The 18,660-nt window shown below is 36.1% G+C and overlaps 1 protein-coding gene across 9 annotated transcripts in view; it reads right to left on the bottom strand.

Annotated features, from left to right (window-relative positions):
- The window catches only part of MPP7 (MAGUK p55 scaffold protein 7), a 147,062-nt gene that overhangs the window by 104,809 nt on the left and 23,593 nt on the right, over positions 1-18,660 (bottom strand). For 3 of the 9 annotated variants that reach the window (XM_085564752.1, XM_021543033.3, XM_085564776.1), the window contains 2 exons: positions 13,302-13,371; positions 919-1,083 (listed from right to left, as the gene is read on the bottom strand). In XM_085564752.1, the coding sequence (XP_085420878.1) occupies positions 919-955 (37 nt within the window). In that variant the 5' untranslated portion in view covers positions 956-1,083; positions 13,302-13,371. Of the gene's footprint in view, positions 1-918; positions 1,084-3,463; positions 3,647-13,301; positions 13,372-18,660 lie in introns of all 9 variants that reach the window. The other 6 variants (XM_085564746.1, XM_077788708.2, XM_085564767.1 and 3 more) reach the window with 3 other exon arrangements.

The following is an 18,660-nucleotide window of genomic DNA, read 5'->3' as shown; positions in this document are numbered from 1 at the left end:
CTGTACATTCTACTAAAAATAACAATCAAATGCAGTTCCTTATATGCATACTTAAACACATATTTTTTTGATTCCTGACTTGAAATGTCTCTCCTAATTTTCCAAATCCTTCTGTTACTTCTTATGCATAAAACTATGTGGCACAGAGGTGGAAAGCAGGATTTTTGTATTGTATTGAAACCCCAGCTGGATCACCCTTTTTTAACAAACACTCTCAAGCAAAAATACTAACTTTAGTTATCGCAAACAGAAGGACAAAAATATTGTCAGAGACGGAGAATTCAGGATAACAAGAAGATGAAATTTAACCTTTGAATATAACCTAATATTGCCAAAAATAAGGTGAAAACTATGGAAAGCTACGTATCTGCATCCCACTGCCAGCAGTCAGTGACAGGAACTGGGCTCTGATATGGAAGGCAAGTGAAGGAACTGAACTTGAGACAGTATTTTTCTTCTCCTAATTTGTTATAGAGTTGTCAAAACTGAATAGTCTGTGTTCAGAAATAACTCCACTGATAACTAACTCACAGAGGGGATAGTCTAGACTGCTGCAAATATTAAGGCATGCATGATATCATCATCTCTTTTTTTTCCCTCCTCCTTTTTCAAGTTAACATTGTAGGAACCATGCTCAGAGGTGAATCCAAATTCTTCAGATCCATCTATTATATATGTTTGGATCTGTTCTTTTTAGGCAGTTGGGGATGGAGGGGAAGAAGGTGGTGGTGGAACTTTTCAAAATTAATATATTTTATCTGTGGTGTTTCATGTATCTAAATTAACTTCAGAGAGAAAAGGTTATGTTTTAAGTCTTAAATTAAGGATCTGGTGAGACCATAATTAATTATCTTACTTGAAATACAGACTTAACAAATAAGATGTGGAGGAAACACGGCCCCTCCTTGGCCTGAGTACCTGTGTCACTTCCAGATCCAGTTGATAACGCTGGCATGATTTAGTCTGCAGAGCGTCACACAGAAACCTCAAATCAGCACTGCAGCCAGAAGGCAGAAGTTTATTTCAGTTTAACTGCTTGCAGCCAAGTTGTCTACAAAGATTTATGTTATCTCCCAGCTTCTCCTAGAAAGAACAGAAATAGAATTTTACAATTAAGAACATTGTTAAATTGTATATTACTGCAGGTAATCAAATCCAATGATTATCATGAAATAAGCTTTTATTTAAGATTCTCAAAACCAAGCACTAGACGTTTATTTATGACTCTTAAGATTTTTGTTTCCTCCAGGTGAAATAAGTTTTGTTTTCTTCAGTCTAGCCAATATTTCCATTCTGCATTAAGGATAATTCAACACGTATCTCTTGTGTAAATTATACTCTTTAACTCCAATGTGTCAGGCATTTTGAAAATAAAGATGTGAGGTATTTTATTAAAACTGTGAATAACTGAGGTAATTCAAATTTTGCTACTATTTATCTCAGGGAAATAACATTGCTTACTAGCACGGTAATTTATTCAGTGTTTCTATTTAGCCTCCTTTCAATTGTTGTCAGGTCATTTAAGATTTTTGTTTGCAATCTGGAAATATAATCTAAATTTTAACTGAAGCTGTAAAAAGTAGGACTGGAGCAAATACTTTTCTAAGGTAAATACCAGTTTGATTCGTGGAGTCGATGTAGCCATTACCATGTAAGGAATTTTTCTGTGATTCATTATGACAAAGTCAGTGTTTTTTTAACACATATTTTGTAATAATTGTAGAGGTCTACTTGATAGTAAATTTTGGGTCATTCTTTTAACTACTTTCTGAGAAAAATTCAGATTACATATAACAAAAGTTAAAATTAATTTCAAATATAAGTGAAGGCATTTGTATTCAAGCTTGTTAAAATACAAAATGGAATGCAAACATACGAAAAGAAATTCCAAGTTAAGATAGCAAATGTCTACTTAGAGCGGGGCAGACACTGATGCGTTTGCAGTGAGAAGGAAGGGAGAGGGGGAAGTAGAAGCTAACAGAAAATAAGAATTTTTTTTTCCCAGATTTCAGCAAACAAAAACAATCCTGGAAGAAAAAAAACAGCACAGTTCTGCTTTAGCAAATGAAAATAAACAAATAGAAGAGTATTTTGTCACTGCTATTGCTGGTTTGGTTTTTGTTGTTTTTTTTTAAACACATTCATATTAATCAGAATTACTTTTGAAGTCATGTTGGCTCTTAAAGTGCATATTTTGGACCCATTTTAACTTGGCAACAGTGTTGTGGAAGAGTGATATACAGGTGCTGTAAACACTGTATGCTATTCAAAATTTTGTTTTTCACTGAAAAAAGTCTCCATATGGCTAAAAATATTGCAGCATACTAAAGGCCATCCACAAGATTTTGTTTAATAAGTTTTAAAGCAATTATTAGATATAAGTTACTTGTTCACTTGTCCCAGGCATAAGCCTACAGTTTAAATAGTCTGGCAGGTTTTTTTGAAGTATGGGGGTTTTTTATGCCCCCTAGGCATTTACCCAGTGAACCTGGGTGGTTTAGTTAAGAAGGTAAAAACAGCAGAAGTTACCTCCCTGGACAAATTCTTCTGTAATGAAAAGAACCAAATAACAACCTAAAAGCATATCTATTAAGACTGTTTAGGATTTAGGATTTTTTTAAATTATAGAAGTTTATGAAGAAAGTAAGATCACAGTTAAAAAAGTCAGCTCCAAAAAAAAAATATTTTGACATTCATCAAATCAGCACAAAAGTCCTTCAAGTTAAAATTTAAAGCATGGATAAGGAAATTAAGTATTCCAGAGTGAAAGCTCATCTTATGATGACAAGAGCTGTAAAACATCTATACGCAAAGCTAGCCAGGGTACAGTTTAAAAGAGGGGAAAAAAAAAAAGACATCATAGCCAAGGACACATTGTACCAATTAAGAAGGAACATATTCACTTTACATTAATTCTGCTTGTTTTCTGTTTAACATATAAAGGAGTCCCGTCCCAAACTCAGTGACAGTCCTCAGCGCAAGCACACCAGAGCAGCCATGTGAAGGATAGAGACATTTTTACTTTAACACGTGTAAGAAATTGGTTAAAACAAAATTATTGATTACTAATGAAACATCTTTGATTTAAATGCATCTTAAAGTACTTTCACCTATTAGAAAGAAAAAAAAAAAAGAAAAAAAAAAAAAAAACCACAGGAAAAAACCAGGAAAAAACCAAAACCAACCAAACAAGGTATTCTCATTATAAGCATATTACTATTAACCAGAAATTCACGTTCCTTAAAAAGAGTTCACTGCAAAATGCAGAAAATCTTACTGATCTACATATATGCAATGCATTTCAACTCCATGAGTTTATTTTTCTTTATTTCACAGTAAATCATTCAGTACAAAAAAAATCAAGCTCCTCATTATTTAAGAAATCTATATACAGCATAAAGTTATTGCCCCCTGATCCTAAATATATATTAATGAAAAATAAATGACCTGATGAAATCCTTACCAGTAAAATGCTTAATATTTTGCTGGAATGGGATGAGGATTTTTTTTTTCCTAATGTGCAAATTAAGCTACATTTTTGCAGTGATGATGCTATTTTCTTTGGCTCACTTCATTTAAAATGCCTTGGAAGTTTTTGCCGGAGCCCAGCCATAGGCATTGCTGACTGCTGTATGGAATCGATTTGCTGCAACACAGAAATACCAGCTGTTACAGTATGTCCTGAGAGGGATTACCGAATATTCCTAAATTGAAGTTCAATCCATCTTTCCATAAAAATTAGGAGCCAGGGCCAGGAACGTAACAGCAGTATCAAGTGCACCTGAGGCATTTACAATACCCAGCAGAACTGTTACAAGCAGCCTTTAAAAAGGGCTTATTTTTGAAATTTCATTATTCCAGTTGTACCTTGCTTCTATAGATCGCACCGTATCGGGTTCTCTGGCACCGCCGCGGGGAAGCAGCGCGGCGCGCCCGGCCCCGCGCGGCTCCCGCCTGCCCCCTGGCGGCCGCGGGCGGGAGCCCCGAGCCGGGCAGCACGGGCCTGCCTTGCTTCTGCTTTTCATTATTTTAATAAAAACGGATTAAGGTGAAATAACAAAACGCATCGTTTTAATTGTTTCTGCCTGTGTTTATCTGCATAATGAAAGACATCTCTATTTTAAGGCGGTCTGGTTGAACGGCAGGTATTGGGGAAAACCTCGGCTGTAGAAAGCACAGAAATAAATGCTCCCTTGTCTTCCAACAGCTCCCACACACCGCAGGGTCACCAAGCCAGACACAGCTCAGGTCAGTGTCACCACCAAGGTCATTACAGTGACATTACCCACTGGGGTGACATGCCCTGGTTACACAAGGCCAGGAGTGGGGCAGAAGCCTCCCAGAAGCACCTTCCAAAACTGCAAAATTGTGGAATTACAGCTCTCCAAGGGAACCATTTTTTTGCATATCACACATGTAAGAGAAGTCCCTTAGCTAAGGATAAGGGGATAAATCTTGTTCGTGAGTGATCACGTTGTGAATACAGGACTGGTAAGAACAGGCAGAGGTCGGGATGAAGCAAGCGGGGGGGAGGCAGCTACAGAGTGCCAAGATGAATGGCCTTCCATGTAATTTCAGCTTTAGTAGTTTCTTTCTAGCATCCCCTAATGCTTTTGAATTGAAGCGACTCCATCAGTCATGCATACACTTTATTTCAGTCAAGGTCATTTTTCGAGAAAAGATGAGGTAGAAAAGCTACTTCAAATTTGTGCTTATGGCAAGTGCCATGCAGTTGGAGACAGAACACATGAAGTCTTGGTTCTACCTCAGACTTCCCACACAAACCTCAATAAACTCCAAAATATTTAGTTCTGAAAGGGTATTTTTACAAGTTACTCAATATTTTGGCACTTTAATGAATATAAATTGATTTTCTTCACATTTGAAAAGCAGACTGAAGACTTCTGATTAATTTATGACAGATAAAAACAAAAAACGTATGAACATGGCAACGCTACAAATCATCATCAGGCTGGGGATGGGACACATAAACATAGGTTGTTTGACACAAGAAACATTCAACCTATTTTTCTAAAGGATGCTACAATTGTGACGACTATAACCTTGATTTCCAGGACTAAACCAGAATGTCTGCAAATAGTATTCAAACTACCAGATAGAGATTTCATGCAGAGACAGGAAATTTGACAGCCAGTCAGTCTTGTATTCATTATGGGGCCTCAAGTAATTGAGTGACTACAGACATGTATACAAGACTCCAAAACCCAATGAGCACAGGAAATTGCCAAGGGGGGGTTTTCTAGACTGGGAGAAGTAAATCTGTTTCAGTAGACAAAATCTGAATTGAAAATGGTGGTCGACTCTTTTGGAAGCTGTTATGTAAGGGGATCTAGTGAATTCTTAAACTCTTCTGAAGAAGGTTTCACCTCCTTAATCACACAGTCTCCGACAGGCTACTGGAACTCACTTGTGGCTCCTGACAGGCTTCCAAAGCTGCTCAGCCACCCCTACAGGCAGTACATACTTGCTGGCAACAGGAACCTTCAAAAAATCTTCAGCTTGAATTACTGCACAGAGGACATGTGCATAAACATGATGGGTCTTCAAAGATGCTGCAGAAGCAAGAATCTACCTCTGACTCACTCAGCCATATGTGTAATGAAAATTAAAACTATCACAAGCATCTCTCTGTATGAAGTCTACTTAAAAACCCCGAGAAATATCTATGGCAATTACCAAATGTAATTAACTAATACACCAACACAGAAAACATGGACTGCCCCAAACTGAAAAGACCAATAGCTGCCTTCACTAAATTTCTCATGGTCTTGTCATTGTATCAGTCTTCATAAGAAAAATTAAGGGCTTCTCTATGTTTTTCTGTATAATGTTCTATCAGTGTTTTCCATTTCATTTAAGTTACACTACAGATATGTTAGAAAGAGCCTCACTTTGTTTAAAGACTTTGAGAACAGTAAAAAATTTTGGCACTCTTAAGCATCCACTGAAAATGCGTAACTGCTTGGTATTTAATTTATACATTTATGGTTACATATTTTAACAAACAGACGTTTGGAAAAAAATACTTCTAAAATCATTTCATCTTGCAGTGTGAGTTCTAATTCCATGGCTCAAATCTGACTGTGAAGTCAGTGCATTAGTAGATAGCTCTCTCTGGCCTTTACTTGTGGGAAAATTTTTACAGGTGGAAAAAAAAGGGATTATCTAAAGGATAAAATCCTTGACTACAAGGAATAAAAAGACAGTATTTAAGAATGTACTGAAAAACATTTAGACAGTAGAAATTACTACCCCTTCAGTCTGTGGTGGCTATTTCCAGCAGTTTGATCAACACCAGAAAAAAGTCAGGCTTATTTCCAGTGAGTAGCCCTCGTGACTGGTGTCTAAGCTACGTGCGTGGATCTTTATTATTTTTTTGTCTTTCTCTCTCTTCAAGGATGAGCTCCCACTAGACACTTCCCTTGTTAGATTATTAACAGAAAACACACAACTTCAATCACTACCTGACCACACATTTCCAAAAATGTGCCAGAAGCTCATATATATGGGAGAGATCCTCTCTCATGTTTGACTGAGTTTATTCAAAGGGCTCAGAAGACAGGGAGAAGGAAAAGAGCACAGCGTACAATTTTATTCCTTCACAACTTCAGCAAGACAGGTTTCTCCTCCTGATCAGCATAATCCTGTGTCAATGGAAAAATCTCGCCTTAACAACTCAAACAGCAACACTGAAACTGGTATAACAATTTTCCTTTTTCAGACTGTTTTTCCCCATAATATTCTTTCATGGTCTGGAGCAGGACCATTTATCTAGACACCACTGTTAGCTAAATCCTCTCTAAATACAAGTGTGAAATAATTCTTGCAATGTGTCAATACAACATAGAAAAAAGCCCCGGAAATCAAATATAGACTATATTAAGATATTTAAAAGTTGGTAATATTGTTATTTATTTATATATTATGATGTATTACAGTTTAAGTTTCAGAAAGTTTCTTGCAGCCTGAAAACACTGCCATGATAAATGTGAAATATGTTCAATAAGTACCAATATTAAAACAGAGGCAAGGCTTTTTGCAACCTGCACCTTCTCTGTCTTTAACACAAAAACCCCTACATAAGCTCTGTCCAGACTTCAATTCTTAATGTCACTGTTTGAATTGAACACATGCCTTTAAATGCACGAAAACATTCCTTTAAATAAACACACTAAAGCTACCAGATTTATTTTAACCAGCATCACTGTTGTAGATGTCCAATACCCTTAGACAGATCCAATTTTCTGCAAATAAAATGTAGCAACTGACAGAATAATATTAGTTTAATATACTAGTTTAATAAAGCTATTCATTAAAATGTGACCTAAACTATGTCTCAGATCAAAGGTTGCTCTTTCAGTTTGAGTTACTGGTTTGGGCACACTTTTAACACTTTTCCCCTAGCTGCAAACCATTCCTTTCCTTGGAAAATAGCTGTCAGCAGGTACCACAGCCTCTCCATTAATTACCTGCACAAATAGTTTTGTTCTGGCAGTGTTTCCTGAAAGTCTGTCTGAAAAATGTAACTACCTACAGTAAATTACAAACCTTACTGACCCCCAAAATACTGAAAAAATTGGCAATTTTTCTATAAATGAGAGTTCAGCAAAACCTACTGCAATGAGTCATCCAGTAACCTCAACACTCCCTAACAAACAATTAAAAATGTTTTGCACCAAGGGGCTCTGCAACTCCAATTTTAGAAATATACTTCTTATTTTAATAGTATTACAAAGCAGTTTGAGCCCACATTAACAAAAGTGAATGGAAAATCTGTGATAGAAGTAAAACCAGGATTAAGGACATCCTAAAGAAACTAGTAAATATCTAAATTACTTAAATACTTTAGCCATGTATTAGCATCACCAGCATTACTTACATCATAGTCCAACAAAACATGTATGCATCAATTCTCAGGTCTGTTAAACAGTTACATCCAAAAATCATACCCACAATTACATAAATATTCAAATTATTATTTAAAACTCAGAAATACCTCCTCCAATGTCAGAATGTTATTTTTCAAACTCAAAATTTTTAACACCTCCAGAGCCAAATAAGACACATATATATTTTACAATGCTTCCAAATTTTATTACAGAACTTTTGATCACTCCTTCTCTTTCAGATCAACTAATCCTCTAAACATTTCTCCTTTGTTCAGCATAATTTTCCATAATCCTCCTCTGTCAAAATGTGATTATTTTTTAGAGGATGGGTAAAGAAAATAGGTTAACTAATAATTAAGCATGGGGTTTATTTTCTGAGAGCAAAATCAGAATAAACCCTACTTTTTTAGTATCTTGCTTTTATCCAAGAAAAAAACCCACTACAATAATTCTCATTTTAATCAGTTTCAGATTGTTTTTTTTCAATGTGAAGTTTAAAAATTCAGTGAGAAATCTGGACAATACACCTTTAGCTCAATTTTGAAAAATATTTTGATTTATTAAATGGTAATTTATTAGTTGCATCTTGAGAATAAGTAACCAAAATATTCCTTAAGTGTACAGGTGAATAGTAAAAACAGTATTGCACATTGACAGACAGCTAATCAGACGAAAGTCTGTGTTTACAAGCTTTTTCTCAATCACTTCTCTGTGATTTAAGTTCATAGAAGGAAAGAAAGGTGAAGGTCAATAACCAATCAATGACACATTCCAGTACCTTTGCACTGCTGGTACACCAAGCATACCAGACACTTCTTGCAGTCTTCTGTCTTCTCTGAAAGTTCCCTGTGACCATCCTTCATTCTTGAATTCTCCAATTCCTTCTAACTTCCAGGTGCCCCTGAAAAGCTCTCTTCTTGCTGCATACCCTCCCCTCTTCCTTTCTTGGCAAACTCTGGCAGCACCACTGCATCAAAGCCACTGTATGACTTGTCATCTAGCATATACTTCCTTCCATTTTTATTTTCATTATCTTCCTTTTCTCCATTCCCCTCTTTCCAGGAGAGAAGCTTCCCTCTCTCAGGCCCTGCTGTCCAAATTCTACGTTGCAGTTTCTTGCTTCACATCTCTATTCATGTTACCTTTTCCCTTATGACACTGCTATGTACTCACTATTCTTGTGATGAATCCAAGAACCTCCAGCAATGAATTTGACCTTTACCCCCTCAATTTATAAATATTCCCACCTCCTGACATTTTACTTTTACTTCGCTTACTGTTTTCACTTTCTCCTCTCTCCATTTCCACTCCCACCCCACTGATCTTTTATACCACTGTTCACAAGGGAAAATATGAATGACTGTCACACCATTGCTTTCTAAACCTAGGGTCAATTTCCAAATCTATTTTTAACCATCAAATCTTTGCTTTACTACTCTCCAAATACCTTCTTTAAGGCTCTTCCCTTTCTTCTAGAACATGGATTAGCCAAGTTCAAACAGGTAAAAAGCCTAGTCTGTGGCAAATGTTAGCAGCTGCAGACAGGAACATCCACGTAGGAAGGTCTGTCTGCCTGCAGCTCTGCACCATCTCCAGGATGGAACCACCCTCAAAGAAGGACTTTCCTGTCTCTTCAGTTACTTACAGGCAACTGCAGTACTCTAAAAACTTTGGAACAAATTGTATATATAGCTTACAAAACTATACATTAGAATTCAAATTAGATATAGTTAAGAGTCCATCTTTGTTTGATTTACATCTTTATGTTTGATTTACTCTGAGTCAAATCACTCTGCACACAAGTTATGTGGAAATTTAATTAGCAAAAAAGGTATCACCAGGAATTGATTCTATCTTGCCAACCTATATAGCCCAATATAGTAATCAGAGTACCTCTGAGGTTCAAGTCATATTTCCAAGACCTAAAACTACCTAATTCAAATCTGAGATACTGCTAAAGAGTCAAGTTTAAGGCAAGGGGTAAACTGTATGTCAAGTTCACACTACAGTGAAGACAAGCTCTCTGATTTCACTTCATTTGGCCAAAAAACCCCCCATATTCAATCTTTATGAAGAAAATAATTTAAAATTATAAAAGGTCAATAAACACAAATGCTAACAGAACTAAATTTGGCAGTGCTACCTACATGAAGACTTTTTTTTTCTGTTTTTCTTGTTTAACTCACAGCTTAATACATTGCTTTAAGACTTAATGCATACCAGGAAAACACAGGATATGCAAAGAGTCCAAGTTAATGTTGCTGTTGGAAACTTAATGTTTGCATTTCCTGGATCTTGGAATTTTAACTAGGTGAACAATGCTGCATTGATTCTATTTTGGCATTTGCTAGAAATACTGAAGTTTTTTTCTTTTTTTTCCCTGTCTGAAACTGTATAAATCAGAGTTAAGCAATTTGACAGTGAACTTTTGGCAGTTTTTGTTATTCATTGGTCCTCTCCAACCATCTTGAAGTTTACTGGGAAATGACAAAGGTGCTAAATGAAGCAATAAGCATACCTGTGCCAGCAAGTGTAGCTAAATTAAAGTGCATAAACATCTTTAAAAAATGTAGTGCTTTGAAAAATACAATATTGTGAATATAGCAGTTCTGATGATGCAATGCAGAACTATTCTACAGTAAAGCATTCCCTTGAGCTGTCGTTGAAAATTCCCTAATAGTATGGAAGAAGTTAATAGAGGACTGTGCACTGTTTCCACTCATATCATTTACTCCCTTATACTCCTGGTCAATCTTCCTTCTGAATTTAAAAGCTAAAAATACCTAGATGTCAAAAAAACCAAAACAACATAAAAAAAAAAAAAAAAAAAAAGAACCCACCAAAAAAAAAAAACCACCAAAAAAAACCCCACAAAAAAAACCACACCAAAAAAAACCCAACAAAAAACTGAGAAAGGGCAGGTAACTGAGTTCAGCTATGTGAAGCTACTTCAGGCGCAAAAACTGTAGCCACTTCAAAGTAACTGCTCTCTTTCAGTATGTACAGATGTGTGTTCCTTGCATTAGTATCCTTGAGATGGTAAGATATGGGACAGAACAGGGCCTAGGGCTCATCTGGCACTCTTGGCTCCTATTTTGATAGATGAGTTAAATCCATGTTTAATCAACCTGCGTTCTCAGAATTCAGAAATGGGTTTTTTGCCTGGACTGGGTTTCTTTTTAAATATCTAAGGTAAGAGATGTGTCTCCAGTGCTACCTTTTCAAATCAGGTTCCTACCCTTGAGAACGATGTTGTATAAAACACCCTACCAAATTTAAGTATCTACAAAACCATCTAATTTCTCTGAGGATTTGCAACATTGAAGAGGCTATGAAAAGAGAGTAATTGAATAAACAAACAGCGGAAGATAACTCTCTCCTACTGCTCTCTCGATGGATGGGAGGCGAGGAAAGAAGTCACACTATATCCATCAACTGTAAAACGTTTAAATTTTTCTTTAACTTCTTTCTAAACTTAGGATGGTTTACAGGGCTTTGTACGAAGTTACCATCCATCAACGACTCGCATTCCTCTCAAAGGCTGTGAAAAGTATGGGTGGGGGACATAGTGGATTTGGAACTTGAGAGTACATTAAATGTTGCTGTCATGACCATTCCAGCATGACCACACCGACAAGAGGACATCATCTGCTACCTATGGGGGTACAAAGCCAGGTGGCAGAAACACAAACACCGCCCTCGGAGCAGAATCCAAATGGGCATCAAAACTAATTTTTACCATTACTTTCAAGATGCCAGAAAAACATTTCTACAGGTAAGTGTTTAAAATAAGGTATTTTTTAAATTTGATAAATTGAAAACGTTCCCAGAAACTTGCAATTTCCAGCGCTCTAAGCCAGGAGAGGGAGCTCCTGCACTTTTCAAATAAGTCAATGTGGATTTCATCTTGTCATTAAAAATAACAAAGCAGTTCTCATCGTGCCATGCACAGGTCTGCATTTGATTGATTAAGAAGAAGAATCTAATACGAAACTTTAGGATATATAATGCTGTAACTATATGTGACTGATATGGTTAAAAAAAAATTCGTTATCATTCATTTTATTTCCCCTCCTTAAAAAAGTGATCATTTTCACATTACATACACAACATTACACTGAAATAACTGCCTGCAAACTGTTTAAGTAGTGAAATTACATTATCTATAAACAATAACACAATAGGCACAAAACTGAATTTCCTAACAGCAAGGAGTGTTCTTCCTATTTCTAAGCTGAATAAACTAGAATTACAAGAAATGAGGGACAGGATTTTGGCAATTTTAAGCAAGTTCGGAAACTGGAGAAATGCCAACTAAAACAAATACTTGTAATTTATTACTGCAGAATATTGCACAGTTGCATTTTGTCAATCCATCTTTTTATGAAGGTGGTGTTTTTTAAAACATTTAAATGTAAAATAGCTATTAATAAAGTGCTTGTTTTTCTCCTTTTCTAAACGGGATAAATGAAAAAATATTTCGGATTTTGTGGTTTCCATACTATAAAAGCAGTATTTACTCACAGTAAGAGCAAACAACCAAAAAGTCAGAGGGGACAAAACACAAGTATTCATAGTGTGCTCCATCAAAACACATTCATTGTACCACAATCATCACTGTGATACCAGTAACATTTTCTAGGTTGAGGGAATATTCACGGAATAAAATTGATTAGGTATTTAAAAGTTATCACTATGGCAAATTTCTAAATTACTTGTCTTCAAATGACACTTGCATAGTGAAATGCCTGGTTTGCAACTGAACTAACACACCTTAATCCTGGGCATAACTTGTGTTTCTTGTTCAGTTAGAATATCCAAGACTGAGCCAGTCATTATTTTTATTTCTAAGTCTTGTAAAGAATGTCCAAGAAATTTTTACCCATTGAAAGAAGTCAATCTGTGAAAACTCCTGACTAGAAAGCACATGCTAGTTTGAAGAGGAAAAAATGCCAAAAACATAATACATAATTTGGCATATATAGGAAATCACATATTTGCCTCTCCCAATGGTTTCAGTTCCAGGTAAGCACTTGTTTCCCAATTTACATACGTTTCTTCCATTTTCATCAAAATTCTCAGCCTTCCAGGTTCCCTAACCAATGCTTTGATATATATCAACTTTGATATATGGTTTTATTTTCTATATGGTAAAAGTGACAACATTCTGTATTTCTTTTCAAAGGAAATGAAGTTTCCTCTTCATAATTTCTTCCGCCCCTTACTGATGACTGTATTAGCATTTCCCACACAGCTCTCAGTTTAATCAGAAATCTAAAACCTAACATCATCATATTCCAGCAACCAATTAGCCATCTGGTCTATGTAACTTCTCATGTGAGAACATACTGTGCTTGAAAACAAAATTGACTGACAGCAAAATCTACTCACCAATGAAATCTGGCCTCATGATAGAGAAAAATGCTCAAAATTTTCCCTTTGCATCTTCTGTGACCTTCAACTAGGGTGGTGAAGGAGGAAAGAAAGGAAAGTAAGAAAGATCAAAAGAAGGGCAAAAGCAGCAGTAATATTTGCTGCCAAATTTCACATCACTGTCAGCTTTTACAGTATAGCAATATAATTATGTAGTATAAATTTCATGCAGTTTCATAACTACTCTTCTCTCACTCATCAGTAGGCTTCAGATTTCTGGAAAATATTAGAACAGTACTATTTTTCATGGCATATTATTTGCCAAAGTATCACTGTCACAGCTCATTTCAGGTATGGCAGTATGATTAAAGAATACTAAGGGGGCTTTGACATGTAATGTAATTTTCACAAATAGTATAATTGTTACTCATAACATTATAAACTGGCTTTAACAGACATTAGATCCTGGAAGTTAATTCTCTAGAAATTACTAAGTGGATACCAGAAGATATTTCATCATTATGTAGCCCACCAGTCTGAAACAAAACAAAATACCACCTTTCAACTGAAAGGAATATAGCCAGCAACAGCCACAGGGAGTGACAAGAAAACAGAAGTGCAGAAGCTCTCAGGAAGAGTTTTTCACTGTGGCCTAAATTCTTGAATCCAACAGCCCAATGGAACAAAGAACTGAACACAGAGAACAGTAACACCCATCCAACTGTCTTTATTGTTAGACAAATGGACCAAAACTTTAGAGATTCTAAGGGAAGAAAGAAAAAGTATTTTCTTTTGAAATAACTCTGCTTTAAATATGTTATTAAACAACACATTCATCCAACACATTCATAAAGCCCAAGCTGTGCTTCTCCAAGGTCAGCTCCACTGGTCATCAAAGTTTCTTCTGCAATTCTTGCCTCTGTCCTGCCCCTACCTAGCTGAGACAGTAAGGTGGCAGAGAGAAGAAAGAAAACTCTTTTCACACTGCTGTCTAGTGTGAAAACAAGTAGTAATAAGAGACTCATAACTTCACAGCTTGTAGATACAAATGCAGCTTACTAAATAACTTTCTTCCTAAGAACCACATCACAGTATTTCAAGCAGAGTGTAAACAGAAACAAACAGGTTAATGATAATTAAAACAAACAAGCCCCACCCCAGGAGTTAATCACACAAAATATACAAGTAAGTACTTGTAAATAATGAAATAGAACATTTTTGAAGATCAGTAGAGTGTGCTTCTGTAATGAATACGTATCTAACGTATTGTCACAATAGAAGATGAGTAAGAGCTGCTAATCTCCTTCCTTTTCTGGCCACTCACAAAACCCCTTCAGGTCCTCAAGAACTACAAACTTACTGAAAAAATAATCAGAAATAGAACCTCTAGGTTAGAAAGTAACACCAATATCAGAGCATTGATAGGTGATTTTTTAAAAATCTCTTTTGTTCTGCTATCTTGAACAATACAGAATAACTACAATGGACATGCCCAGCCTCTAACCTCCCCATGGTCACAGGCAAGAGGAAGGAATAACAGGGTTTGCAGAATATCTGCCTCACCAAACACCCTCTGATAACAAAATCAGTTTTAATACCAAAGCCATCAGATCTATAGTATGTCAGAGATCAGTTACTAATAATGTCAGAGGAGCTTGTGGAATAGTGATGTGCAAATGACTAAGTATTTGAGAAATAAATAACTGCTGTATGAAGGGGAACTTTAAAAAAAAAGGGAGATGAAAGTGCCTATAAAAATAACAGAGCCTCTAGCTGTAGATAACACTGAATAAAAAAATACACCAACCAGGCACTCAGTAAATTCTTCATAACCATGAAAAGCATGAGAACTGGCTGTTCTACACTGGATACAGATGCAGACTGGTTGAGCTAGCTACCTTAGCTACCACTCTTCTCCCTTTTCTTTTTAGCACTTAATTAGTTTTACAGCCCACCAAGTATCAGCTGGTCAGCTTGATTCCTGCAGCCAGACACCAGCAGCGACCAGCCCAACCACCATCTCTTGTAGCAGACACACCAGAAAGCAGCTGCCCTGCTGTACACAACCAGCCAGTTCTGCATGTTTCACTGCTCCTATCTTCCAATCCCAAATAAACACACCCTTGCCTGGGGATTAAGGCAATCTGCAAAATAGTCTTTATGTGTGCAAGGGGGAGGAAAAGGGTATGAGGCTAATGGGTAAAAAAATTGCCCTGGCACTCATGGAGACGTCAAAGAATCCCTGAAAGCAAAGTGCAAGCAAGTATGACCAAACAATTTGCTATCAGCATTACTTCCAAACCTTGATGAAGACACTTGCAATATCTAATCTCACCATAAAAGCTAGGCTGGAAGTGGAAAGTGGCTCCTCCTATGAAAATCTAGAAAGTGTACCTTGAAACAATCTATGTTGTTAATATTAATGTGTTAACATTGAGGTATCTTATATCTAATTCCATATTTTACAGTTGTAAGTAGTAATTTACTGTCTTCATACTGCCCAAAATGCAGCACGTCTCACTCACTGCATGGACAATCCATGCTTGCTGAGTACTAGATTTGTCTTTACTGTCTTGTGTATTCGCCTTATTTGCTGCAAACCAGCCACAGGCAGCTGGGAAGACAGGATGACCTTTTGCTGCTTCTGCATTTACACACTACTTGCCCAATATACTAAAAGATATTGAAACATTAGAAGTTAATTCTCACTTAAAAAAAAAATCTAAAGATAAGTGCATTTCTACAAGACACCTCTTATTTTAAGTACATAATAATGGCCTAAAGTGAAAAAAGGTAAAAACCTATAAAAATATTCATCCAATAGATTTGTCTAAATTTCAAAGTATAACAATAGAATATATTAAAATGGACAGAGTTTTCTGAAGTACTACCCTGGATAGTATCACCGACCTTTTACATATTTACATATGCAGAGAATATTTCCTTGATTTCAAATTACTCAAACAGTTCAATTCAATACCTAGCCTAAAATCCAAGTGACCAAGTAGAAATTCAACACAGGAATGGTAGTTTTCATTTTCCTGTATACAAATGAAAAAATAAGCGTGACAGGAAGATCTGCTTGTTCTACTTTCTCAAAAGATAGCAAATTTTATGTATTCCACTAAATTATAATGGAGGCTAGTATTTAATTTTTTTCATGAAACTATATTCATATTTACTAATAAGTGTTATTACAGGAATGCACATCAGAATTTTAATTGAAATATAAAATTATTTATTACATTCTTTATGCTTGCAATTCAAAAATTACTTACTGGCTACTTCCACTGAAATTAAGAGCAAAAATATTATTATATTAAAAAATTAAAAGTTTCCTTTGGTTCTTATCAGTAGAAGTTAAAAAAATAAGAAAATTAATGTCAAGCTATCCAACTGCTTATATTAAAATGTATGGCAGTACACTATATCTTTGTAAGGAAAAACTATCATTTACTAAAAGGAATTAATGTCTTAAGGAAAGGTGAAGATCTTTCAAGGCAAATATGAATGTAGAAATTTATTTTCAAGTAAATGCTAACAAATGGTTGTAAAATCTGGTAATTACAAAACAATTTGACTTATACAAGTTCTCTGTACTATAGTGTAGTTTTGCAGTTTTCATATATTTCCAAAATATGCAAGAGAGCATCTTTGTACGTAATCCCCAGATTCAAAGAGAAGGCACAAATGGCCTTAGGTCAGGAGCCCTGATTAATCTGTGGTGCTGTTTTTGAGATGATCTAACATCTAAGGGCAGTTTAATGAACACCTACATGTGCAACACCACAGTTAGGATGAACCTAAGCCTCTGTAGAACAGACAGCATACCTGGAAGCCAGCTTGTAGAGACACAGTGGAAACTCAAACTCAAGTATATCTATTTAGCAACACCTCTTGAAAAATTTTAATTACCTAGAAACACTAATTAAAATGTGATTAAACTCATTAGAACACCTTAGGCTGCAGAGGCATGATGTAATTCTCCATTCCAGTTTCCAATGCCATGACAATTGCTGACCTTCCCTTTCCCACAACCTTTTGCCACAGCTGTAATAACCTAGCCTTACTGTAGTCTTACAACTTTGACAATAACTGAAGTTGAAGCAACTGTTCAAAGAGCATCTTGTGTCATGCAGAACCAACAAAACATTTATACAAGATGAACTCCATGAAGCTGTAAGTGTAAATCTCAGAACTGCTCCATTTTAAAGCACCTGACATTTATTGTACTGATATTCTTTCAAATTTGGTTGTAAAGAAAAAACTTCCCCTGATTAAGAAATCAGTCTTAACACAAAATCCACATATCTTATCATGGCAAGAGATCAACATCTCCACAGCTCAGGAGCTGAACAAACTGGAGCTGTCTGAAACCCTGCACAATCCTTTTGGGTGGTGCTCAGTAAGCAGCAGCAATCATTTACCACCACGTACAGAGACAGCAGCACAAGGGCACAGCACTTGGACCACACAAAAACTGGCACTACCGGCTCTGCTACATATCCTGAAGGGCCTTCTCAGCTCATGTATTTTTGGCAGGCCGTGGATGCAAAAACAGCTCAGCAGAACACATGAAACACAGCACTATCTGAAACATAAAGAGACAATATTTCCCTGGCCCATTCCTAAACAACACACAGATATTCCAAACTTTAGTATCAGTCTTTCAGTCTCCACAGCTCTCCTTACACAAGAACGGACAATCTTTCCAAACTGAATGAGAAAATGTAATTTTTTTTCTTGTATTTCCAGGAGAAAAGACACACATCAACCTAACATCAGAGGAAGAAGATCTGTCTCAATGTTTGTTTAGGCACAATAAACTGTGCTATCTTATTTGTTCTCCTCACTTTCAAGAAACCACATGTCTTCTTTAAAATACCAGCTCAGAAAAAAAACTAGTCATGGACAATCAGCAGAATGTCACATGTAAAGTCATGAAAGGACCAAAAAAGTTCACCAAGGTGAAACTTGCTCTTATTAATCTGCAGGAGGTGCTGGGCAGCTGCCAAGTTAGTTAATTCAAATACACAAACAAGTTAATGATGACCTGAGGGAGCAACACTAGATTTACACATCGAAAAAAACACAGTGCAGGAAAAAATTAAGAAACTGAATGTACTCTATATGCTATTATTTCAAAAGCTCTTTAATGCACCAGATGGAACCTTCAAACAGAGACGCGGAGGCTCCCCAAGAAATGCAGTCCCCATTCCCATCACAGAATTGGAATTTGCAACAGAAACTTCAAAGAAGTAAAACTAAGTCCCCTGGTTATAATAAGGGCTTTTGGAATACTGTATCATGCACCTTGTAGGGACCAAAATGTCTTATTGTGTTCAGCAAGTTTACATGATCTAAAGAATAAATAGTT

Source organism: Lonchura striata, chromosome 2 (assembly GCF_050655825.1).
Source record: "Lonchura striata isolate lonStrDom1 chromosome 2, ASM5065582v1, whole genome shotgun sequence".
In the NCBI taxonomy this organism is placed as follows: domain Eukaryota; kingdom Metazoa; phylum Chordata; class Aves; order Passeriformes; family Estrildidae; genus Lonchura; species Lonchura striata.
Note: the sequence above shows the minus strand (reverse complement) of the source record. Positions and strands in the feature narration are given on the sequence as shown.